At 33.4% G+C, this 27426-nt stretch overlaps 1 protein-coding gene across 1 annotated transcript; it reads left to right on the top strand.

The window, feature by feature from the left end:
• On the top strand, positions 1–27050 carry LOC134273000 (uncharacterized). The gene is made up of 9 exons (XM_062755171.1): positions 1–72; positions 2710–2785; positions 3769–3942; positions 4246–5348; positions 17561–17773; positions 17964–17994; positions 19008–19410; positions 20124–20302; positions 25629–27050. Exons 2-9 carry the CDS (start codon positions 2759–2761, stop codon positions 27018–27020), a joined length of 3522 nt encoding a protein of 1173 aa, XP_062611155.1. The 5' UTR covers positions 1–72; positions 2710–2758; the 3' UTR covers positions 27021–27050.
• Positions 27051–27426: the final 376 nt, after the last annotated feature.

The raw sequence follows: 27426 nt of genomic DNA on the forward strand, positions 1-27426 counted from the left end.
TGACAGCATTTTGTTGAAAACACATTATATGTGAATCCATTTATAATCCCGATTGGACATAGATTTTCTGTGGTAAGACTTTAATTTTCCTTGGCATTCTAATCGTTTGGGTAATTTTTTGTATTCAGATACTAGGCCTAGATATTATGATATTTAAGTCAGTTTTTTTTTTTTTTTTTTTTAGAAACAAAGTTTTATACATGTAGATGTTTACACGGTAAGCATGACGTGAAATTCTACTGGACAAAAAATTATTTAAACAAAAATTAAACATTCAAATACTTTTTTTAATCTATAGAGGTCAAAAGTTTCAAATCTTATATATGTATCAGCAAGACATTTTTGGCAAGATTAACGTTGTTTCAGGGGAAAAAAATAATTTTGATTCTGCAGACTATGAAATCTGCATATGATGTATTTTTTTTATCGCAGACAGTGCAGTCATAAATTTGAATTTACTTTCATTTTCATGCAAGAAAGATAAGGAAATTATTCAAGGTTGACCTCAAAATAAATGCATTTGTTTAAATGGAATTTTTCTAAATATTGAAAAAATATTTTGTTCATGTTCCAATGTTGATAAATTACGTTTATTATAAGGTAAGGGTATATTTATTTTATTAAAAGAAAAATAAGTAACGTCAGGTTCCTGTGATAAGGTAACAGTATTTTTTTTTTTATTAAAAGAAAAATAAGTAACGTCAGGTGCCTGTGTACCAAGGGTAAAGGTTAATAAAGTTGAGTAAATCCTTGCCAATTCGTACTATAAAAAAGTAAAACCTTGTCAAGAATCCATTGATTCGAGGAAGCGATTTTGACCTATATGTATAATTCAAATTTCTTATTCATAAGAAATAAGTCGACTTTTAAAAAACGATTTCGGGTGACTTCTCATTTTCGCTTTGATTACCTGGAAGCACATACAATAATAACATGGTAGTGCACAGTTCAGTGTGTATACATAACAATGTGAAAAACCTATAAATATAGAAACTTGATTAGGCCTAAAAGATACGCTTTTTTGGAAACTGTATTAAGTATATAAAAAAAGTTGTTGGTTTTATTACGGTAAAAAAATAAATTCTATTCGGCATAAAATGCTTTTTAAAATCAAGTTGGACACTGAAATATTTTTATATACAATAATTTCTACTCTAAATACAGGGCAATAAATACTGTATAATTATTAAATGATGGAATAATATCCCCATCTCTGATTGGCTGAGATCCAACAATGTTTGAAAAATACTACGTTATATTGACCTACACGTGCTCTTCCGGGTCAATACCATATAATGTCATATTGTATCATTTTTTTTATTTCCTGGGTTGTTAAGTAAATGCAAAATTACAAAAAGACCATTAACATACGGTAGTCAGATAACATATTCACAAAATACAGGATGTAATTCACAGAAGGAATATACATAAATAAAATATTTTCATATACGAGAGCTGTACTTTAAGATAACATCGCTTTTGTACAATATTTCCTACAAAACATTTTTAAAAATCCCCAGTTTACAGATGTGAATCTCTAAGTACTTCTGCTTTTTGGGGGAATTTCACTTTATTACTGTTCACACACATTTTCAGTTGATAATGATTGTAATAGTTTATACATGCTAAGTATATACCAAGATACACCCTGTACAAGTTTATGATACAGTTGACATTTTGAAATAAAATGGTACTCATATTCAAACTCCATTTGACAACAAAAGTTAAATGTATTCTCCCTAGAAATATGAGTAAATCTTCCCTTCTCAATCATTTCAATCACAAATGTGTGCTTAATCTACAGAATTCTATCAACCGTTAAAAAACTCAAAATTTTTCCATACATGATTACAAGAGTGACTCGTTCTAATAACGCCAGTACCCCTGACTCTGTGGCTAAAAATTATAAAATTGTTGATCATGCATCCTTTACTTATCATTCAATCAGATAAGCAACTACTGAATAAAATTAATGATAACACGGATTCTTTATTTACATAATACCATTGTGCAGCTCAAAATTAGTATGTACTTATCATTACCAAGCTCTTCGTTTCTATGGTATTTACTGTGGTGTGGTAAAAAAGAGTTTTTAAAGCATTCGAGCATTTTCTCCAATTACACAACAAAGACTTCCTTCTCATTAAAATTATGTTTTTGGTTTGTCTGCTAAATATCCAAAAGCAGAGAAAAATAGTTATATATTTGAAGAATTTATTCATATACACTATATGAACAATAGAACTCCGCTTGAACACCAGAACTCTTGATCCTGGGACCATAAATTTCACAATTCTGGTATAGGGCCCATGTTTCTTACAATGATGCCAAAAGCTCGTCTGTTTAATGAACAGGAGTAAAAAAAGAAAGAGACTATGGAATTCACATTTTTATTTGCCTGCAATTTGTAAAATCTACATGTAATATCTAATATTTGCTTTAACTGGTTCAGGAGTTGAGAAGAGACTGAAAATGTTCAAAGTCCTCACGGACGACGCAAGTCGAAGGACGACAGACAAAAATAGAGAGCAATAGGTCACCTGAGTGACTCAGGTGACTTGTCGTAAACCATGCAAAAAGAACTGAAGAGAATTCACGTTTTTAAAAAAAATCTCTTTTTGAACATTTTTTTCATCCCAAAAGTTGTTTATAATACTTTTGTTGGATATGTGTACGCCTCGCTTTAAAAAATTATAATTATGTATTTAGGTCAAAGGAAGACAATTGTGAGTTTTTTAGAAAAATAGACAATTCCAGCATGTCTGATGATCGTTGTGAAGATACTGTGAGTTTTTCTTTTAATAATCAAACATTGATATCTTTGTGTATTGGTCAAAATTAACATCGATTTGGTATAATTCATTTAAGAAATTCATGTGTATTTGTTAGATAATGATATAAAGTTAAAAACAAGAGGCCCATGGGCCACATCGCTCACCTAAGCACTGTGGCTTGGAAAAAATAGAAATTGGTTTATTATTGAAAAGTTTAAATCCAAAAGTAGTCCCATGACCAATCATGGCTTTGCTATTCTTGAGAAGAAGATTTTTAAAGAATTTTCCTATATATTTCTATGTAAAACTTTGGTTGGCCAGTTTGGCCCCGCCCTACCCCCGGGGGTCATGATTTGAACAAACTTGAATCTACACTATCTGAGGATGCTTCCATATAAATATGATCAATTATGGCTTTGTTATTCTTGAGAAGAAGATTTTTAAAGAATTTTCCTATATATTTCTATGTAAAACTTCGGTCGGCCATTGTGACCCCGCCCTACCCCCGGGGGTCATGATTTGAACAAACTTGAATCTAAACTACCTGAGGATGTTTCCCCATAAGTTTCATCTTTCCTGGCACAGTGGTTCTTGAGAAGAAGATTTTTAAAACATACCACCTAATTTTCATTAATTCCCAATTATCTCCCCTTGAATGAGGGCGTGGCCCTTCATTTGAACAAACTTGAATCCCCTTCACCCAAGGATACTTCGTGGCAAGTTTGGTTGAAATTGGCCCAGCGGTTCTAGAGAAGAAGTCGAAAATGTGAAAAGTTTACAGACAGACAGACGGACAGACAGACGGACGCCGGACAAAATGTGATCAGAAAAGCTCACTTGAGCCTTCGGCTCAGGTGAGCTAACAAGTCTTCAAGATATATAATTTATATGTGCATGCAGTTAAAATGGCCTATATCTAATTCCTATACCTGTGCCGTATTTAAATGAAATAATTATTTGTTATTCTTCCTCTGGTATCATACTACTTATGAAGTCAAAAACAGATATTCTTGAGGAAAATGAAAATAAAAAAGAAAATGTTCCCCGGGAGACTCTGGAAAAATGGGAAACTCTGAAAACCGAATTGGTGGAAATTGAAGATGAAAACAATGGAAATCAAATGGTTGGTATAGGACAAGTTCAAATCCCAGATTTACTCGATAAGAAGGTAATCAAAGTTCCAAACTATTCCTGTCGTACTCTTAATGTTTACCCAATTAAGTTTATAAGGAAAAAGAAAATCAGGAAATATTACGTTGTTAGTTTGTTCCTCAGTTGGTCATCGACGTTGAACATTCGTCGTAAAAAGTGGGGTAAAAACTTAGCAGACTTTAAAAAACTGAACAAAGTACTTTAAACCTTATGAATGTTACCGTTTTGAATAAGTTTTTATTTGTTTAATTCTGTTCTAAATTCAATGGCGACTGGTTTCAAATGATAGATTTGATAATAATGATTTTTGTTCATTTAGAATAAATTGATTCTCAAAGGAAACAGCGATGTCTGCACTGAACACAACTCTGAAGTTCAGAACGTTTGCATTACTTGTAAAGAAAAGCTGTGTTCTGTTTGCTCTAAATCTCATGGGTTAGAAGCCGGGAAAGATGTCCATCAGATATTACCCTTGCTACAATTTCTAGGCGATAAGTTTCCTTGCGCCAAATGCAAAATAAGTGCTTCTTATCACTGTCATTCCTGCAACTTTGATTTTTGCAACGAATGTAGAATCCGTCATCAATCCGACGTACTGATTGACCATGCATGGCTGGATATCACAACGCATGCCTTAATCCTTGAAAGTAAATCAAGGCCCCTTTGTGGTGTCTGCAGTGGGTCCGATATAATTGAGGCACATTCCTTCTGCCAAACCTGTAAACCTTTGCTTCCTCTCTGCGAAAGATGTTCCAAAAAACACGAGAAAGCTTTTTCAACGCACAGTCTTTGCCCTGGTTTGCCACCAAAAAATGAAGAAACCGAGAGTCAAGTGGACGATGATAAATTCTCTGTCAAATGCATTCCCTGTAAATATGAGAATGAAAGTAACAATGCCACTTCATTCTGTCAAACCTGCAATGAACCTGAACCGATGTGCTCAACATGTGCAACGCAGCATACTCGAGAGAGAAAAACACGTAATCACAAACTTTGTAGCGATCTTGAAAAGCTTCTTCGAAGTAAACGAATAGAGAACGATCCACTATGTGAAAATTGTGCATTTAATGACATTACGTCCACAGCTATTGGATTTTGTCTTAATTGTGATGAGCCAGAGCCTTTGTGCAAAAACTGTATAACTATGCATTTAAAACAAAAAATTTTCCGGAATCATCAAATTTGTTACGAGTTAGAAAAAATCAAAACTGATTTAGTTAAAGGGGCAAAGGTGTTGTACTGCGAGCCTTGTTCTTTTGAGAAAGAGAACCACATTGCTACACATTTTTGTCTTGATTGTGATGAACCCGAACCACTATGCCAGGAATGTGCTACACATCATCTCAAACAACGAAATGGCAGAGGACACAAGCTTTGTGACGATATTGAAAAAATTTCCCAGTCAACTATTTTGAGTGATAGGTAAGATCGATCACAAATAGTTCTATGCAGATTACATCGTTTTCGTTTATTATGCCCCCCGCTTGAAAAGTGAGAGGGTATACTGTAATCGGTATGTCCGTCCGTCTGTGTTTACGTCCTTCCGTCCGTCTGTTACGCTTTGGGGTACCCATCTCTTATCTGCAACTCCTCTTATACCACTCAGTGAAATTTAATGACAATTTAATTTTCTCAGAATCTTTATTACATATTGTACCATTGTTCACCTCCTATTTTACTTTTTGATTCGACACATATTTTGGGTTTTTCCCGGCCACAGCAAAACATGGACTTTGCTATTATAACCATATGGGAGGCGGGGGCATCATTTAGTGAGCTCATTGCTCACAATGCCTCTAGTTTTCCTTTATATATTCAAATCGACATTTACAGAAAACCTTATAATTCAAACTTATTAAAACACATACATGTATACTGTTATGGGTCAGAATTACCCGAAATGCCAGCAAAGATCAATAACACAGTTTAAACCTAACAATAATTTATTTACAGTAATATATAATAAATATATCAAACATAAAGTACAAACTTAGCAAGAATCTAAAAATACATACATCAGAGTGTCCGTTGCTGCACACAATGTCCCAGTGAAAATATATCCCATTTATATCTAAATAGTGCTTATACGACAAAGTATTGTATTTGCATCGAATTGACAGGGTATTTATATAGTATCATAAATCTAGAAAATTCTAGAAATTATTAAAACATGTTATTACTGGAACAATCTGGACATACACAAAATTTAAGAATGTTCTAGATCAAATGACCGAACATGTTGACCACGCTGGAATTTTCAAGAAACTTAATGTTACTAATTATATACATAATGAAACAATACACATCTCACAACACCTCCCCCCTTAAAAAGTTTGAATGTCAATGAAAAACTTAAGTTGTAAAACATGTACATTAATACAAAATCTAGTATGTTTACGATACTCTTGACAAGGCGTCTGCAATAACATTGTCTTTGCCTTTGATATGCTTAACTGTTATGTTGTATTCTTGTAACAACAAACTCCATCTAGTCAGTCTTTGATTCTTGTTTGACAATTTGTGCAAAAATGTCAGGGGGTTGTGATCTGTATATACAAGAATTGGATGCAAAGTAACATTCAGATAAACATCAAAATGCTGTAAGGCTAACAACAAAGCAAGGCATTCCTTTTCATTGGTGGAATACTTTTGTTGAAATTTTTTATGTTTATTTGAAAAATAAGAAACAACTCTATCTACCTTATCACTATGTTCTTGAAACAAAGCTGCCCCGATTCCAACATCACTAGCATCAACAGTAAGCTTAAATTGCTTAGAAAAATCTGGAGTTGACAGAACTGGGTTGCTCATAAGGACAGATTTGATTTTATGAAAGGATTTTTCACAGCCCTTTGTCCATTTAAAGTTAACCCTCTTTTGTAAAAGATTTGTAAATGGACTAATAACTGAGGAAAATATTGGACAAAATTTTCTGTAAAACCCAGCCATGCCCAAAAACCTCATTAATTCTTTCTTGTTTGTAGGAATCGGGAACTTTGCAATAGCTTCCACTTTAGCCATAATGGGTGTAACATAACCTTGACCTACTTTATGACCTAAATACTCTACATAAGCATGACAAAATTCGCTCTTCTCAAGATTCACAGTTAAGTTTGCTTTAGCTAAAATGTCAAATAAAGCACGCATGATTCGGAGATGTTCGTCCCATGTGTTGCTGTATATGACGACATCATCAATGTAGGCCTCGCATCCCTCAAGGTCTTGAAGAAGGGAGTGAACCATCCTTTGGAATGTAGCCGGTGCGTTTTTCATGCCAAAAGGCATTACTTTATACTGGTAAAGTCCATCTGGTGTTGCAAAAGCAGATATTTCTTTTGCTCTTTCTGTTAACGGTACTTGCCAGTAGCCTTTCAATAGGTCAAATTTACTGACAAATTTCGCGTTTCCAATGTTGTCAATGCAGTCATCGATTCTAGGTATTGGATATGAATCAGTTTTGGTAACAGAATTCACCTTTCTAAAGTCTGTACATAATCGGTAGGTACCGTCCTGTTTTGGTATAAGAATACACGGTGACCTCCAATCACTTTTACTAGATTCAACAATGTCATTGTCCAACATGTACTGCACTTCCCTTCTTAGGTACTGCAATTTTATTGGATTCAGACGGTACGGATGTTGTTTGATAGGCAGAACGTCACTCACTATGACATCATGACAAGCTGCATTAGTTTTCTTTGGAACATCCGAAAAGATTTGATGATACTCATTCATCAAGTTTTTAACTTGTTCTTTTTGGTGAATGTTCAAATGTCCAAGTTTGGCATCAAAATCAGCCAAAATTTCCTATTTCTGGCATTTTTGTCATACCACATTTTCATTTTCATCTGAGAATTCTTCAAATTTTCTTGTGCTAATTTACAAGCATTGTAAAGTTTTTTCTTTGAAATCAGACACATAATCTAAAAGATTAAGATCACTAGTCTCAGTCAGCCACTTTTCCTTCAACAATTTCAAAGGTCCTCTAACTGTATGACCAAACACCAATTCAAAAGGACTGAACCCAAGAGACTCCTGGACTGCTTCTCGTGCAGCAAATAGCACAAGAAGAACCCCTTCATCCCAGTCTTTCTCATACTGATAACAATAGGTCTTCAGCATTGTTTCTAAGGTCTGGTGAAAACGTTCTAGCGCCCCCTTGGACTCAGGATGATAAGCAGTTGATCTATATTGCCTTATACCCAACTCATGCATGACTTGCTGGAACAACCCCGACATAAAATTTGAGCCTTGATCCGACTGAATTGCCTTGGGTGCTCCTACAAAACTGAAAAACTTGGTTAGGGCTTTAACTATGCTCTTTGCCTTTATATTCCTAAGAGGTATGGCTTCAGGAAATCGAGTGGATGTACACATAATGGTAAGTAAATACTGGTTCCCAGATCTAGTCCTAGGCAAAGGTCCTACACAATCCACCAACACTCGACTCGACGGTTCTTCAAAAGCTGGAATTGGTTGAAGAGGGGCGGATGGTATCTTCTGATTCGGTTTACCTACCATCTAACAAACATGACATGACTTGCGAAACTTCGAAACATCCTTTCTTAGCTTAGGCCAATAAAAATGACTCAAAATCCTATTATAAGTCTTACTGACACCTAAATGACCTGCCATAGGTGTATCATGAGCTAAGCTCACTACATCTTGACGATAAGCAGCTGGTACCACTATTTGGTGAACAACACGCCACACTTCGTCTGGGGAAGCGTCAGGTGGTCGCCATTTTCGCATAAGGATGCCATCTTTCATATAGAAACATTCTCCAACTTTAGTGGTCTCTTCTGGTGGAAGTGCCCTCTTACTAAGTTGAATGATATCTGGGTCTTTATGTTGTGCTGAAAGTAACTGCTCTCGGCTTATGATATCCTTGCCTTGGCTTTCTGGTAGATTTAACTCATCTTCATCACCATTAAATTTTGATAAAGGTTCATTCGTCACCGACTTCTTGATATTGTGTGGTTCCATGCTTGTTTGAGTGCCATCAAGGTCAGATAAGAAAGTGTCATTCAAATCAATATCAGTAGAAGAATTTGCACTGTCAAAGGCTTGAGTATGGTCTGCCTCCATTTCTCGTCTTTTGGCCATTGCTCTGGTAACAGCACAGGCTGGATATATGTCATCATCTTCATCATTACACATGACATCTGAAGTGATTTTCTCACAAACTATAGGATCTGGTACAACTTTTCCACCAGCTAAATCGTTGCCAAGCAGCAAGGAAATGCCTGGAACGGGAAGAGTAGGTCGAACTCCTACAGTAACAGGTCCAGTAACTAAATCTGACTTCAAACAAATTCTATGCAGGGGAACATCAATGACGCCTAGCTCCACACCCTGTACTAAAAATGACCCACCAGTAGAAGTCTGCTCAGACAAAGGAAGCACGCCTTCTGACAATAACGTCTGTGCAGCACCAGTATCTCTCAAAATCTGGACAGGTTTAATTTCGCTAGAGTCACCGAGTGAAACAAATCCCTGAGACATAAAGGGCTTATAATCCTCCATAGAATCAATAGAACTGGACTGTGAACCCTGGACATCAGGAGTGTCAGAACAAATCGAAACTAAGGCTTCTCTATCACCTCTAAGTGCCGCACAAGCGTGTGGTTGAGTTTTATCAAAATCATTTTTTCTCTTAAGTTTAAAGCATTCACTGATCAGATGACCTTTTTTCTTACAATAACTACAAGTAGGAAGCGACCCTATTCCAGAAGATCCTTCAACACGTCCTGGACCGGACTTAAAACCACCTTGTGATGGAGAGTGGAGACTTGTGGAAGACTGAGACCCTGAACCACTCTTTTTATATGTGTCTGAATTGGTAGAATTACTGCTAGTCTGAGATCTTGATACAAAATTCTTTTTATGAGACAGAGCATAAGTATCAGATATGACTGCTGCCTCTTCAAGAGTTTTCACATTCTTATCTTCTAAATGTGTTTTCAAATCTTGAGGAACACATTCCTTAAACTCTTCTACCAGGATGACTTGGCACAAATTAGCAAAAGTTTTATCAAGTTTCTTAGATCTAAACCAGTGATCGAATAAATCTTCTTTCTCTCGTGAAAATTCAACAAATGTTTGATTATCAAACTTCCTATACTTTCTGAATTTTTGTCTATATTCTTCAGGTACTCATTCATATGCTTTTAATATTGCTGCTTTGACCTTCTCATAGTCTGAACTTTCAGCTACCCCTAGTGCAGAGTATACCTCAGCTGCTTTGCCAACCAGTACACTTTGTAACATTGTTGACCAAACGTGTTGTGGCCATTTAAGATTCTCTGCGACTTTTTCGAATTGGGGAAAATATTTGTCTACAGATTTTTCTTGAAATTTCGGAACTAACCTAATATTTTTTGCTGCGTCAAATTCATTCTTGACAAATGACGGTTCTGGTTGGTGCTGTAATCTTAATTTCTCTAACTCAAAGTGCTCTTGTCTTTCTAATTTGTCTAATTCAAATTTTCGTTCACGCTCTCGTTCTTCTCTTTCTAATTTGTCTAATTCAAATTTTCGTTCACGCTCTCGTTCTTCTCTTTCTAATTTTTCTCTTTCAAATCGCATTTTCTCTAACTCTAATTGAAACTGATATTCTGCCATTTTATAAGAGCCTAACTCTGATTTAACTGTATATTCTGGAAGATCGTATTTTTCAAAGATGTTTTCTTCTACTAGTTTGTTTGCAACCTTAATTCTTATGTCTTGCTTTCTCTGAGAGGATTTCACATCTAACCCAAAATGCAAACCTAATGCGATCAAGTCATCCTTTTTTAACGTATCAAAAACCTGAACACTTGGTGAACCAAGAAAGTCAGTGACCGAAAATACCATGTTGATTTTTGCTGGCTTATAATCAAATTTAACGGTTCAATAAACAAAATTTTGACAATAAACTGCAAAAGTGCAAGAAATTCTTTATCCCGGACGAGCCCCAAATTCTGTTATGGGTCAGAATTACCCGAAATGCCAGCAAAGATCAATAGCACAGTTTAAACTTAACAATAATTTATTTACAGTAATATATAATAAATATATCAAACATAAAGTACAAACTTAGCAAGAATCTAAAAATACATACATCAGAGTGTCCGTTGCTGCACACAATGTCCCAGTGAAAATATATCCCATCTATATCTCAATAGTGCTTATACGACAAAGTATTGTATTTGCATCGAATTGACAGGGTATTTATATAGTATCATAAATCTAGAATATTCTAGAAATTATTAAAACATGATATTACTGGAACAATCTGGACGCCCCTGCGAGACGATCATGAATAATTCATGAATTTCCTTGAATTTTTCATGAATTTCATTCATGAAATGTTCATGAAATGTTCATGAAGATCCTATGAACTTATTATTGGACATTTTCAAATCATGAATTTTTATTCATGAAAGAAAATTGATGAATATTCATGAATATTTTTTTTCATGAATAATTCATGAAGAGTCATATTCATGAAGATTCATCATTTCAAGAATGTCCAATAATAAGTTCATAGGATCTTCATGAACTATTCATGAATCATTTGATGAATTTTTTCAGGAATGTTCATGAATGAATAAAATTCATGAACCATTAGCATTCATGAATATTCTTGCTTATTCGTAAACAAAAAATGAAATATTATTATTTATTCATGAAAATGCATAAAGTCATGCTAAAAAAGTAACAGTAGATGATTTATAATACAGCATCTTGAAAGATTTTACAGAAATGTTGTTTGTTTTCCAACCATGGCAACAAAATCTTTGTTAATAAAATTAAAATAGACAATTCTGACACATTAAACCATAGAAAATGAGTAATGTAGTTCATCCTGGTGTAAGTATAAAAAATTTCAATTCAAATGCAACTCTTTGCAGAATGTTTAACCTTACTTGGTCAAAAGGAGAGGGGGATCCTTCCTCAGCATGTTTCAAATTGTGTTTTAATGCCAGAAATTGAACAGTATTTAATTCCAGTCTAGGAAAGACGTTTGTTCAGCACCAGGTTAACAGTTTTCAGTGCTTTCAAGCAGTTCAAGCAGAGGTGGTCAATTCAAAAATCCTTATTGTCTCTCCAAGTAGAATTTCCAGAATTTCATCATTTGGATCCTTTGATTGAATATCATTCATATTTTCATTTCTTTTTTTGTTTCTTTTTCAAGAGCTCAGATTTTTTATTTTTTGTGCAGCCAGAGTTTCTTCTCTTCTGCTCATCAACATTTGTGAACTGCTTCTCTTTTTCCTTCAAAAAGAAAGATTTTCTGAAAGTACCCATGATTGTAAAACATAAGACTTTTTTGTATTTTCTTGCGCATTTTAGTTTCATTTAATTTTGCATCAGAGACACTTCCAAATTAAAAAATTCTGAGTGGAATTTATGCCTATTTTCTTGGACCACCATTTTGTAGATCAATCAGGCCTATGAATGTTTTGAGTATCAGTCTATAATTAATGTATGTTATATGGTCGGATCCAAACTCAAAGCAAAGTTAGACAAAAATAAATTGCATTAAAAAAAGAGACATATTAATTTATCATAATGTGCTTTAATTAGTTGTTATTTTACAAATAGACAGTAACATTTACAGACAGATTTCTGACTCAGTGACTGTCTCCATTTTTTGTCACTCACCAGTTATGAAGTAGATCGATCCTATGTATAGTCTTCCTTCTTCATATTCTGTTATTTTCTTAAAAAGTTGACAAAGATCAGTGACTGTACTGTTTATTGGACACACCTTGTGAGAGGGTGAAAAACTACAAATTACAAAAGCATAATAAGAATTTGACAAAATATCAAAATCATAAGCAATCATACAAAATTAAATGCGTAACTTTAACATGTGAGCTGAACAGGCCTATGCCTATCGCATGCTGAAAATGTGCGGTTTTACAAAACATTGTAGTTAAGGAATTTAAACATGATAAAATATATTGCATAATACTGTTAGATACAGATGATCAAGTTAGATATATTTTCAAGTAAAACAATATAAAACTTACTCCTTATGGAGGCCAACATCACCAAACTTCACAGCCAAAACGCCAGGCAAACAGCATGGCTACCATAATTAGTATAAACAGAATATTGAACCCGATCGAAATAAAATCATGCAATACGAAAACGGCACAGTGACTATGCAAATAATAGATCACAAATACTGATTCTTCCACACTACAATTCCCACTTCCAACGTCTCGCGCGTTTTCAAGTTTGCGCCTATTCAAAAATGTACGGTAGAGCTAAGAAATACCTTAGTTTCGAATTTCCAAGATTTCTGTTTAAAAAAAATTACAAACACTATCTGAATAACATTTCACTGAAAATACAATATTTTATATCAAAATAAGTTTTATCAATGAAGAATTCGATTTTTTTACGTTATAAATTATACATGTATTGACTTTTAGTTTCGTATAGCAAGTATGGTGGCCCCCTATGACATGATTATAACAATCTCTTGCCCTCAGACAGAATATTCTGAGCTGTGAAGACGCATAGGAGAATTAAAACTACAAAATACGAATGTGGATCATAGGTACTTTACAACCATGCTGTCTTTGCTCTATCATTAACGCACGAAGCAAGGGAAACTTTTGACATTTTAACTACACCAAAATTGAAATGTATGTAGCGTTTCGATCCAGGAATAATACGGTACAGTACAGACAAGTGATATAATTTTTAAGTTGTTAATAAATATATAAAACGTTTTTTACGAAGCTCACTAAGTTCATTTTCGAGAATGTTTCATTTTCCAACAACTTGTTTAAAGTTTGATGTTAGAGAAAATTCGGTCGAACAAAGTTGTGTGATGAAAAAAATTATTAAAGCACATTATGATGAATATAACTGTTTAATTTAAATTATGAAGAAACACAAGTAATGAATTTGAAAAAAAAATGCTGTCAATTGTGATACAGTGTTTGTTAAATTAAAATCAAATAAAAACACTAAATGTTTAGAGATTTCATGTTTTTTTTTTAGATGGTGAAAGAATTATTATTAAACATATATTATACTAGGGGCTTGTTCAACAATTGCATCTGCATGCAAAAGTTGTATTATGAGAGTATTGAGTATTTTCTGTTAATCATTTTTGTCAATTATTTTAGTCTTCATGAAAATTCATGAACATTCATAATACCTTGAACTCTACATTTTTTCTGTCTTTAAAATGAAAATTATCAATATTCATATATATTCATCATCTGTTCGTGAACTACATTTTATGAATATATTCATGAATAAAGTTCATGAACCATCTTTATGAACCAGTCATGAACCAGTCATGAACACATCATGAATGTTCATGAACGATTCATAAAAGTTCCTGAAATCATGAATTTCACCTCGCAGGGGCATACACAAAATTTAAGAATGTTCTAGATCAAATGACCGAACATGTTGACCACCCTGGAATTTTCAAGAAACTTAATGTTACTAATTATATACATAATGAAACAATACACATCTCACAACAATACCACGAAGTATTGATATAAGATTGAGTAGCCTGACTTCACCATTAACGGTATATTCTAAAACAAGTTTTCAACACCCTATATTTTATAATTTTAATTTTAATACCGAATTATCGAGTCTTTCTAAATATTACAATGTACTGTAAACCTATTACATTTGGCGCTGTATTCTTTTTAGCGTTTTTGGCGGACAAAAACTTCCGCTAATTCAAGTACAACGCTAAATGTCTTAAACATATAATTTATACATTAATAAGCAAATTAATAGATGCGCTAAATCAAATCTGCGATAACTTGTTCAAAAATCACTTTCCGCCAAATATTGTACACGCTAAATATAATTACAGTACTTGAAATGAAACGTAGATACGAGAATTACGAGGGACGTACAATAAATAAAGTCATCAGCTCGATGACATACAACATAGAAATCATATGACATTAAGCTTGACTCGAGATATCGCGCGGAAACGAAAGTGTTATAACAGACAGAATTTGCGAATTTATGACCTTGACCTTTGACCTTTTGACCTCAAAATCAATAGAATTCTTCTTTAGTCCATAGGGAGTTGCTATGCAAAATTTCATTGCGAAAGCTCAAAGGGTTCTCGAGATATCGTGTGGAAACGAAAACGTTACAGACAGACAGAAAGACGGACGGACGGACAGACCAAAAATTAATATGCCCCACTTTTCAAGCGGGGACAAAAAAAAAGTACAACAAATCATAGGATCTGCAATATTCCAGTATGCAAAGGTCATACTTCAAAATGTGTTCTAAAAACAATTAGAAATTGAACTAGATGAGATCTCGTTGCGAGCAACGAGTAGGTCTTCCGTTGAATTTCTCAATAAGATGAGATGTGATTTTGACTGAGATATTCGTTTAAAGAGAATGACATTGAGTTTTCCCTTATTAAAGTTAAAGTTTCTCATTTTTATCACGATATTCTGAACATCTTTTGTTTGATAAGGCTTATGAAAAACTCCTTCTTTTTGAGACATAAAGCATAAAAAATATAGCATTTTGGTCCCTTGTGACCCCTAATTACGTAACATATGATAAAAATATCATATATTGTTGCAATTCGTTAAGATGAACACTTTTGCCCTTGTAGTGTATAACAAAATATTGATCATTAGAGAGTTATAGATAAAAGAATATTGGCCCCTCTGAGCCCCTTTTTCTTGATATCAAATGCAAGGTCTTGTAATTTTAAAGATTTTTTGTTCAACACTTATTCAGAGATTTCTACTCGTTGTGGAGATATGCTAAATAAAAATATTTAGGGGTCACTTTTTCAAGTCCTTAATGGGACCGTTTTACAAAAATTCAAAGTATGCATATTGTTAAGAAAATTTTCTGGCCATCTTTTGTTCAATATTGCTTATCAAAATATTCCCCATTTTCGAGATATAAAGCGTCAAAGATTTGACATTCTGCCCCCTTGTGACCCCTAATTACGCAACATATGATCAAAATTGTATCATATATTGTTGCAAATCGCTAAGATAAACACTTTTGCTTCAGTAATGCACAACAAAATATTGTTCATTAGGGAGTTAAAGATAAAAGACTTTTGGTCCCTCTGAGCCCCTAATTTGAGGGGTCAGCCCCTTTTTCTTGATATCAAATGAAAGGTCTTGTTATTTTGAAGATTTTTTGTTCAACACTTATTCAGAGATTTCTACTTGTTGTGGAGATATGCTAAATTGAAATATCTAGGGGCCACTCTTATGAGTCCTTAATGGGGCCGTTTTACAAAAATTCAAAGTATGCATATTGCTTAGAACAATATTCTGGTCATCTTTTGTGCAATATTACTTATCAAAATATCCCCCTTTTTTGAGATATAAAGCGTCAAAGATTTGACATTCTGCTCCCTTGTGACCCTAATTACGCAACTTATGATCAAAATTGTATCATATATTGTTGCAAATCTTTAAGATAAACACTTTTGCTTCAGTAATGTATAACAAAATATTGTTCATTAGAGAGTTATAGATAAAAGACTTTTGGTCCCTCTGAGCCCTTAATTTGAGGGGTCAGCCCCTTTTTCTTGATATCAAATGAAAGGCCTTGTGATTTTAAAGATTTTTTGTTCAACACTTATTCAGAGATTTCTATTCGTTGTGGAGATATGCTAAATGGAAATATTTAGGGGCCAACCCCTCAACTCCTTAATGGGGACGTTTAGCAAATAATAAAAGGTTGCATATTGTTTAGAACATGATTTTGAACATCTTTTGTTCAATATAGCTTATCAAAATACTCCTCCTTTTGGAGATATAACGCGTCAAAGATTTTACATTCTGGCTCCTTGTGGCCCCTAATTACGCAAGATATGCTTGAAAGTTTACAATATATTGTTCCAAATGGTCTAAAATTTAAAAATATTGAAAAGTCGAGCAAAAAAAATAATAAAATTTTTTGGTCAAACGGGGGATCGAACCCGGGTCGCCCGCGTGACAATCCAACGCGCTAACCATTTAGCCATTGGAATCGCCGCTTCGCGTTTTCAAATGCAAATATCTCGAGATTGGCTTTTTCGATTTTCAAACAAATTACATATTTCGCTTCTGCAAAAGGGTCTCTATTCAAATCAAAATTAAAAATCTTAAAAATCAAAAGTTGAAAAATTTCGTATTTTAAATTCGCTTCCGGTAGCGACCGGAAGTATTGACATCGCACGAAAAGGTGATTCTGCAACGCTATAAGTCATGAACTATCATCTCCAAATAGTCTCCAGTTCATATCTTAAGCAGTTTTCGCTAGTAAGTTAAGACAAAATTGCAATTTAAAATCAGAAAATTGTCCATATCTCACGACCGGAAGTGACGTCATAAAAACGCTTAAAAACCGCGTGCACAAAATCGGTTGGAAAAAAAAATAATAATAGGGAAAAAGAAACCGAAGAATAACAAGAAGGTCTTCCGTTGGAGACGGAAGACCTTAATCAAAATGTTATAGACATGTGTTTAATTAAAAGAGAATATTTTAGTTAAATCATTAAGACAAAATCATAGAAAAGCGTTTTTTATTTCTTTCCGAGCCCCGATGACATTATTTATTAAACGTCCCTCGTATTTTATTTGATTGTTGTGTCAAACATTCCTTTTATTCGATTTCAGAGAGAAAGACGAGAAGACAATTTTTTGCGATCCGTGTTTATACGACAATTTACAAAGCGTTGCAACGCATTTCTGCAAAACATGTGAAGTTCCTGAACCGCAGTGCCAAGATTGTGCGAAGCAGCATCTACGACAGCGATCAGGAAGAGGGCATATTTTGTGTGACGACATTAGAAATTTAAAGTCACAAAAATCAAATTTGCCCCCTTTAGAGTAAGTAAAATGAATCAATGAAACTAAAAATAAAAAACCCAATGCAACGTTTATTTAAACAGTAAATAAAATTTAAAGGTAATATGAAACTTTTTGGACTAATTAGCATAATAAGACATGTAAACAAGTTTTGGTTCTTTTCTATATTAAAAATATGTACGCTCTATAAAGAACAATTTTCATTCTTCAGGGCGGATGCTCCGTTACAACCGGATCCTAAGGTATTGAATTCACCGAAAGTAATGATGAAGAAGTAAAGAAATAATCATTCATATTAATTTAAAGAATCATCTTCCTGTTATAACCATTGTTTGATATTGATGAAATCCTTATGTGTATAAATTAAAGTCGCTTAATGAAGAGAATCAGGGGACATGAATGTGAAGAAAAGATAGGCATGGAGAAATATCAAGAACAAGACAAACCAAACATCATAGGCGCTCCCCATTTTTGAATGTGACAAAATGATACTCTACAAAGGTCCACCTCTCTTGATTTTATAGGGTATACTCGGTCTATGAAGGCTATCATTTCGTCATCTACAAAATTACACGGGAAGTGCCTATTACGAACATTACCTCCTCTACATTGCAAACGGTGGAAGACATAGGTATAGCGAATCTATGGAAGCCGGTAGGTGCCAGGTAGAAAAAAAAATTATCTGGTGGCCGCCAGATAAAATATTTTTCTACCTATCGGCTTCCGTTCAAATTGAGTGAAATTATTTTTAGAGATTAGAATGGCATAGTGAACACTTTTCCACCAGGATAAATGTAGGTTTCGCGATTTTCTAATTCAAAATTGAATTCTGAGTATATTTTGGTGCTTTCAAATATGTAAAATGTACTTATACAAGAAATGTTTGAGATTTTGTGTGAATTATTGGTGTGTGAGTCACACAGACTCAAAATTTTAATTTGTAAGGAATGTTAAAGACAAATAATTGCAAAATGCAAATATACAAAAATGGTATTCAAATTAAATTCACTGTTGGCTTAGAAGAAAACCCAGCGAATGTAAATATTGAAACATGCTGAGCAATATGTTTAGTAAAATTTCAATCAGCTACCCAGGAAAACGGTACTTATTAAATTATATGATCAAGTACTTGAGATATTTTACACAAACGAACCCTGGATTCTCAAAATAATATATTTCTACTCACAATATCAAAATTATGTGTGCTGTTAATTAAGACTGGTCGCTTTATCAAAAATTCATGCATTTTTTTCAGATCCCCGGGAAGCCAAAATCTTTAAAAATCAAATCCGATGTTATGGAGCTTTGTTGGGAAAAACCATCAGAAAAAGTTGATCATTACCAAATTCGGTATAAGAGTTTGAACGACAAAGAAAAATGGAAATTTGTTGAAACCGATTCCGATGAAAATCATGTAACTATAACAGGACTTATGGCAAATACACAATATATATTTCAAGTGAGAGGAATTTTTGGGGATGAGGAAGGACGTTATGGACCAGTAAATGAGGATCTTTCGACAACAAAGTCATTGGCAACAATGATGTTAGAATCTTCAATTCTTGTTAATAAAAATGATCCTTCGAAATATCAACTTCCTGTTCAAGAAAATCAAAGAGCTAGAAACCCTCAAGCAAGAACCAGGCAATTATTCTTAGGTATTTTTAACATAATCAATCTGGTAATCTCTTATGCTCATCTGAGCTGAAAGCTCAAGTAAGCTTTTCTCATCACCCTTTGTTTGTCGTCCGTCCGTTTATCCGTCAATCTCTAAATTTTTCACATTTTCAACCTCTTAAAAACCACAGAAAAAGTTTAGCCAAACTTGGTATAAGGCGTTCTTAGGTAAAAGAGAGTTTAAATTATTAAAATAAAGGACCAGGCCCTTTGACCCTCTTCCGCAGAAATGAGATATGCGATACTTATTTATCCAAATCGTGATCCCCGGGTTTTTGCGGGGCTACAGTAGGGAAATCAAATTATTAAATTGAAATACATGTATAAGAAAAATCTTTTCTCCGTATTCTCCGTATCAAGAACCACGGGGCCAGTAAAGTTAACAATTATGCAGAAGCATTCTGGGCTAGTTGATATTCCCACGAACCGATCTACATGACCATAAAATGCTGATACTTATGTGGAAGCATTAAGGGATAGTGAAAATTCCAAATCATGACCCCTGAGGGTAAGACGGGACCACAGTAGGGATTACAAGTGGGTAAATCTGGTAAGGACAGCGTATAGGTAAAGTTACTCAGGTGAGTGTTGTGGTTCTCTTATATTTTACATCATATGTTAAAACATGCATAAACTATTATATATAATGTACAATTTGTCTTCATCTTATTGTACCTAAAACAATATTAATCAGGCAAACTCAATCATGGTTATACTGAGGAGAAAACCAGTATGCTAGTTGGAGCAACAGGTTCCGGAAAAAGCACATTAGTAGATGGCATCATTAACTACGTTTTAGGAGTGAGTTTTGAAGATCCTTTTCGATTTACAATGGTTACACTGGAAGATGAAGAAAAGAAAACTCATAATCAGGTATTTTATCTGTAATTGGAAATAATTACTAACCTACCCTTACTATATTAAATGAATGAGCTATTTTACATATACAAGGTGTGCTGCCAAAAATGATTACAAAACGCTACCCTTTTTGGCATGTGTATTCTGTTTTTTCCGGTGTAATTATATGTACAGAATTTTTAATTATGAAGGTTCAGTCAAATGCGTGCATCTTAGACCAAAACGAAATCTAAATGTGATATTGCAATTGATTTACATAATAACATAAAAGAAAAATGTTCAAATTATGATTTCCCTGGATGTGATTTGGCCACCGTCGTAAATGTGAAGGGATTTTCAGATATTTTGAATTCTGCTGAAAAGTCTAAGAATTAAAATGTTGATTTAATGCATTGGTGTAAACAATAACCATACAGAGCAGAATTTTTAGCGAGAATTCAATTTGGCCTAATTAAAGAGGGTACTGAGATTGCTAAAATTGAATATTATTAAAAATCAATTGTGATTTACCCCAGTATTTGTAATTCAGCGAAATGATCAAGAATAATTCTTGAACTTTTAAAAAATTTTTTTGAATTATATTCTTGAATCTGCTCATGAATTGTTCATGAAGATCCCATGAAGTTAAAATTGGTCACTCATGATTTCATGGATTTTATTCATGAAATCCAAAATCAAGAATATTCAAGAATAGTTTGTTGTTCATGAACAAACTTGGATTTTTTTTAATTGCCTGCAAAATGATCAAGAATAATTCTTGAACTTTCAAGAAAAGTTCATGAATTTTTTTCTTGATCTTTCAAGAAAAGTTTATGTAGTTGATCCAAAAGTTCGTGGAATTTCTTTCTAAAATTTTATCGTGATTTGATGAAATCAATCAACAGGCATATTCATAATACTAGTATAGAGTCATAATACAACAATATTGGAAAATTTCACTACTTTCCAATTACCAATAAGGTCACACGAGCTTTCTGAAAATGGATAGTTGGGAAACCCGGGGGAGACTTCGACGTAACGTCAAGTTAAATATGTCACGTCACGTTATAGAAGCATCTCGCCCAAATGTCCAATTATAATACGTAATTCTACAAAATGCTGCCTTTTTCTCCATTTTTTTTTCTCAAAAAAGCCTGAGTATCCTCTCGCGCCAACTTTTTTTACTCATATTTCAAAAATACTACCCATCTTTCCATATGATGTTCAAATTTCAGTAGCAATGTCAAGAACAGTACGGCAGCCGACAACGTCCATTAACGCTTTTAAATTGTCTAGGGGGATACGTACTTAAACAGAACCTCTAAAAAGCGACCACACCTTTTATCAATGTCCATGGAAGTTCTGTTTGTTTAAATTTCTTATGCCTCTGGAAAACCAGTAACTAAATGCATTTTTTCCAAGCCTATGTCAATAATATACGCGTGTAAGATAGATTAAGATAGAGTGATCCTGGGATTTTTCTCAAAACTTATGACTTGACCAAAATTTGATGTTGTCTCACAACTCAAAGATGAACAATAAGTCACCAACTAATAAACTAAATATCCAGTAAAATCAGTAAAACTCTCACACAAAGGTTCATAAAAGATCAAGCAATCGTAATAATGACATAATTTTCGTTTTATACCACATATGGCGGTTTAATTCTTATTTTACGAATTAAGAATTTAAATGATAATAAACGCGTTAATGTCTCCCCCGCATTTCCAAACAACCGTTTCTATGGCAACTGCCATAAAGGTACTATCGAAGATATTTAAAATGGTTTTTTTTAATTTAAAATATTCATCAAGTGTCTATATTTTCATTTGTAATTTTCAACTAATTCCACTGAATAATAAATAAAATATGAAGAAATTCCACGAACTTTTGGATCAACCCTCGTATTAATAAGTTCAATGCATTTTCATGAACTATTCATGAATAATTTGTAAAAGTTATATAGGAATATTCATGAACTATTCTTGAATGTTTTTGCTTCTTTGTAAACAAAAATGTAATAAGTTATGCAAAATGAAAAACTGTAAAAGAAGATATTTTATAATATATCATCTTGAAAGATTTCAAAGAATTTATTTTCCAATCATGGTAACAAAATCTTTGTTCAAGTAAACAACTCTGATAAGTGATAACGATAATAAATGAATTATGTAGATCATTCCTGGTAAAATTATGAAAAATGTCAATTCAAATGCGTCTCTTAGCAGAATCCTTAACCTTACTTGGTCAAGAGGAGAGCGGGTTCCTAAAAATACTCCGTATATTTCAAAGTGTGTTTTCATGCCTAAAATGGAATTATTTTTAATCCAAGTCTGGTAGAAAAAATGTTCCGCAATTAGGACATCAGCTAAAAGGGCTTTCATGTATTTTGAGCAGAGGTGGTCAATCAAAAAATTGTTCTTGGAATTTCCATAATTTCATCACTTAGATCCTTTGATCGAAAACTATTCTTATTTTCATTTCTTTCTTTTGTTTTTCTTCAAGAGCCTGGATTTTTTTGCAGCCAGAGTCTTCTGATCTAAACTTATCAACATTATCTGTGAACTGCTTCCTTTTTCCCTACAAGAACAAAGATTTTATGAAATTGCTCATGAATGTGAAAATTTAAGACTTAATTGTATTTTTTGCATATTTGTTTCATTTAATTCTGCATCATATCAAAGTATTCCGAGCGGGAGTTTAGCCTGTTTCCCTTGCCCGCGTTGTTGTAGGTGAACAGGATTATGAATGTTTTGATCCTCAATCTTTAATTATTGAATGTAACGTAATTTGGTTGGATCCCTACTCATTACAAAGTTTGGCAAAAATTTCATTAAAAAAAGACACAACTTTTACAAATAGACAGTAACATCTACAGACAGATATATCACACATTCACATGATTCAGCGATTGCGTCCATATTTTTATTTCTTTTTTTTTTTTTTTTTTTTTTTTGTATATCATCACTCATATCTGAAGTTATGAAGTAAATTGATCCTCTGGATATTCTTTCTTCGTATTCTGTTATTTTCTTCAAAGGTTGACAAAGAATGACTACGCTCATAATCCTTCCACTCTACCGATTCACTTTCTAACGTCTCGCGCGTTTAAAAGTTTTCGCCTTTTAAAAAGTGTAATGCAGAGCTAATAGTAAGAAATAGTTTCGGATTGCCAAGATTTTTGTTTAACAAAATATAACAAACTCTATCTGTATAATTTTTCACTGAAATTATTTTTTTAAAAATTAATATGTTATCATTTAATGATTAAGATTTTTTTTTACATTATACATGTAGAGCCATAGTTTCGCATTGTAAGTATGGCCGCCTCCATTTTAAGAGGACAACAAATATCTCTTGGAACCACTCTCCCTCAAACTGAGTACCTTGAGTTATGAAAGTTTGTAGGAGAATCTCAGAATAGACTACAAAATATGAATATGGATCATGTCATAGATACAATCATGCAGTCTGTGCTGTGTCATTTACACACGATGGACAGAAAAATGTAACTTTAACTGCATCAAAATATAAAGCGTTTCGACCCAAGAATAGTACGGTACAGTACGGACAAGAGATACGATTTTAGAGTTGTTAATAAATTAATGATACGTTTTTACAACTTAAGGTAGATCGCGGGTTTACTGTTTGCCTGAAAACATACTCTGAAAATTTGTCAACTGAACCCTCTCGTTTCAGATTTTACTTTCTGAATTTTTTGTGAGATTCATCTGTGTGGTTATATTGTTATCGCATTTCAAAGGCACTAATGTTGATGAGAACTGGTGACGCTGTTACAATGAAATATATAGAAAATGCGCCTTTCTCGTCTGTAAACGCATTTCAAAACCATGCTTATGATATAAAAACGGGGCAGACGAATTTTATATTACTCAACAGAATGAAACTGAAATAAATTTAGAATCGGTCTATAAAAAAAATTAATAAGTGTTCTCGCTAATTTTCTCGCAAAAAAACTTACAAGTTTTACAAATTTGTGACAAACATATATTATTTCATTAAGACGTTATATAACGTTAGTGCAACGTCATTATTTTTGTATGTCTCAGAATCACGATGTAATCAACAATTCAGTGAAAATAAAACATGTTTTATCCGCATATTTAATTTTTTTCATTGATTGGCAATAAATGTTCATGTAAACATTCAATGTCATAATTTACCTAAATTGTCACACTTTTTTCAATGAAACACAGATTCATATTATTTGAATAAATTTTGACCTTTCATATTTTAACGTTATGTTAATTCTTAATTTAATTTAGTATTGATTAGTTATTGATTGATCCTTTATCTTTTATTACATATAAATAGATATTTTTACAGACAAAACAAGCTTTAATGTACTGATGGAAATACTTTTTGCTTGTTTGTAGTTGATACTGTAAACGTAGTAAGGTTTTTACGTCGAATCCTATTGTGACGTCAGCAAACCCGCGATCTACCTTAATTGTTTAAAGTTTAGCAATAGAGAAAATTGGATCGAACAAAGTTGTGTCGTGAAAAATAAGATTATTTAAAGCACAATATCAATATAGCTGGCTAATTTAAATGATGAAGAAACATTAGTAATTCAATATGAGAAAATGCTGTCAATGATAATGCAGTGTTTGTTTAATTATAATCATAATTTTATTATAATCTCCCTTCTACATGTATACAGTTCATAACAGATTTTAATTATCTTGAAGAATCTAAGTTATCAATTACATAGAGTAGAAAATAGTGATTTTAACCTCTTATGTTCTCCTACTCGGCTCTGATCCCATATTTTCAAAATCAAAACAATAGCATGTTATTAATTATACCAGGGGCTTGTTCAACAATTGCATCTGCATGCAAAAGTTGTATTATGGGAGTGATGAGTCAGTTTTCTTCAACCTGAAAATTACCAATATTCATATTTGTTCATGAACTACATTTTATGAATATATTCATGAATAAAATTTATGACCTGTCTTTATGAACCAGTCATGAATCTGTTATGAATAAATAATAAGTATTCATGAACGGTTCATTAAAAAGTTCCTGAAATTATTAATTTCATCTCGCAGGGGTGCTTCTTTGGTGAGCACTTTAAAATTGACAAAACTACTTTTCTTTTGAAATAAAATACTAATTTAAAGTAACTACATTTGCGTCTCGCTAAATTTTCCACTTGTATACAGTATTTGAGATCAAATACGTAAGATTTTACCTAAATCTTCATAATATTTTATGTAACTTTTAAGGAGGAAAGATTAGGCTGAAATTTTTGTCAAGTGTTCTTGTCATATTTAGAATTTCTATTAACAAGTTAATATTGTATTGAATTTTGATATCACGAAATTTACCTCCACAGGCCATGTCTCAGACAGAATGGATAACGGTATATAGAATTGCTCCAACTGAAGGAAGTCGACTCAACTACATGCTTAACATCATTGATACCCCAGGGTTTGGAGACACACGAGGAATAGAACGTGACCACGCTATTGTAGATCAAATAAGACACTTGTTTTCCGCACAAGGTGAACAAGGTGTCCTCTACATCGATGCTGTTTGCTTTCTTGTTAAAGCTCCTGATGCACGTCTTACTGTCGTGCAAAAGTACATATTTAGCTCTATCATGTCTCTGTTTGGAAAAGACATTGAATCAAACATATGCACGCTAATTACATTTGCTGATGGTGCACAGCCCCCAGTACTTGCTTCTCTAAAAGAGTCTAATCTGCATTTCGGTGCGACTTTTCAGTTCAATAATTCGGCCCTATTTGCGGAGAATAAAAATCTAAATGACAATGCTTTGTCACCGATGTTCTGGGAGATGGGATGCAAAAGTTTTGACAGATTTTTCTTCCAAATGAATTTTTTTGAAACAAGAAGTCTCTGTCAAACAAAAAACGTTTTAGAAGAAAGAGAGCAGTTAAAAACTATTCTTTCAAATGTTCGACCCCAAGTATCAGCAGGATTGTCAAAATTGTCTGAACTAAGTGATCAGTTAGATATTTTCAACAGATACAAAAAGGAAATAGAAAACAATGAAAAGTTTGAATATCAGGTCGAAGAAACCAGACAAGAAATGGTTGACCTTCCAAAAGGTCAGCATGTTACAAATTGCCTTAACTGCAATGTCACTTGCCATGAAAAATGCCAGATAGCAGATGACGCTGAGAAAAGTGGTTGCTGGGCAATGGATAGACAAACTGGACATTGTAGAATATGCGTAGAGAAATGCATCTGGTCAGTTCATAAAAACACTCCCTACATCTTTAAATATGTTACTGAAACTGTCAAAAAAACATACGCTGAGATGAAGAAGAGATATGAAGATGCTATAGGCCAAACACTATCTCACGAAAAGTATATTGAAGAACTGACTTATGATGTGGATGATTTGTTTGAGCAGGTTTCTTCAATGATGAATGAGATGAATCGTTGCAAAACAAGACTCAAAGAGATTGCGTTAAGACCTGATCCTTTATCAGCAGTAGAGCACATCGATCTTATGATACAGTCTGAAGAAAGTGAAAAACAACCAGGATTTCCGAAAAGAGTAAAAATGCTTATGGAAATGAAAAGAATGGCCCTCGTAGACAAAGATGTGGAGAGTTTCAGTCAAAATATAAAAGTCACTCGCAAGAACATTCAATCAGCCACAGGCAAAACTTTCACTAGAAGTCGAAGAGTGCGTGTCGTAAAGGGAGGAAATGTTTTTTCGCGGGGTTTGAATTACGTGAAAAAATTATTTTAACTTTTTCACGTAAATCGTGCTTTAGTGGGTTATGACGTATGTAAATAGATGTTCTGAATAAGAACAAGTTGACGTTCTGGTTGAATAAATATGATCTATATAACTGTAAAATGTGCCTGACGGACACAAACGTCTTTATCAAACTAGTTCCTCTGTTCAACATTTTTCAAAGCGATATTTGGTAAAGGATTTTGCGTCGTGCGGCCACTGGGAATAAAATTATCCGTCAATTTAATGCGATAAACGTTTTTCACACGCAATGTTGACGCTGCTTGTCAGCCTAAACGCAAATATAACTTCGTTTATATGCATAGAAAAACTATGGCTTTAATTATTTTTTTTATAATAAATACTTTTGTTAGTGAAACAATGATGCCCTTCCCCGCATGGTACATGTAGCTTTTTG

Source organism: Saccostrea cucullata, unplaced genomic scaffold, assembly GCF_032062105.1.
Source record: "Saccostrea cucullata isolate Sc308-1 unplaced genomic scaffold, CSIRO_AGI_Scuc_v1 ctg2050, whole genome shotgun sequence".
NCBI classification, from domain to species: domain Eukaryota; kingdom Metazoa; phylum Mollusca; class Bivalvia; order Ostreida; family Ostreidae; genus Saccostrea; species Saccostrea cuccullata.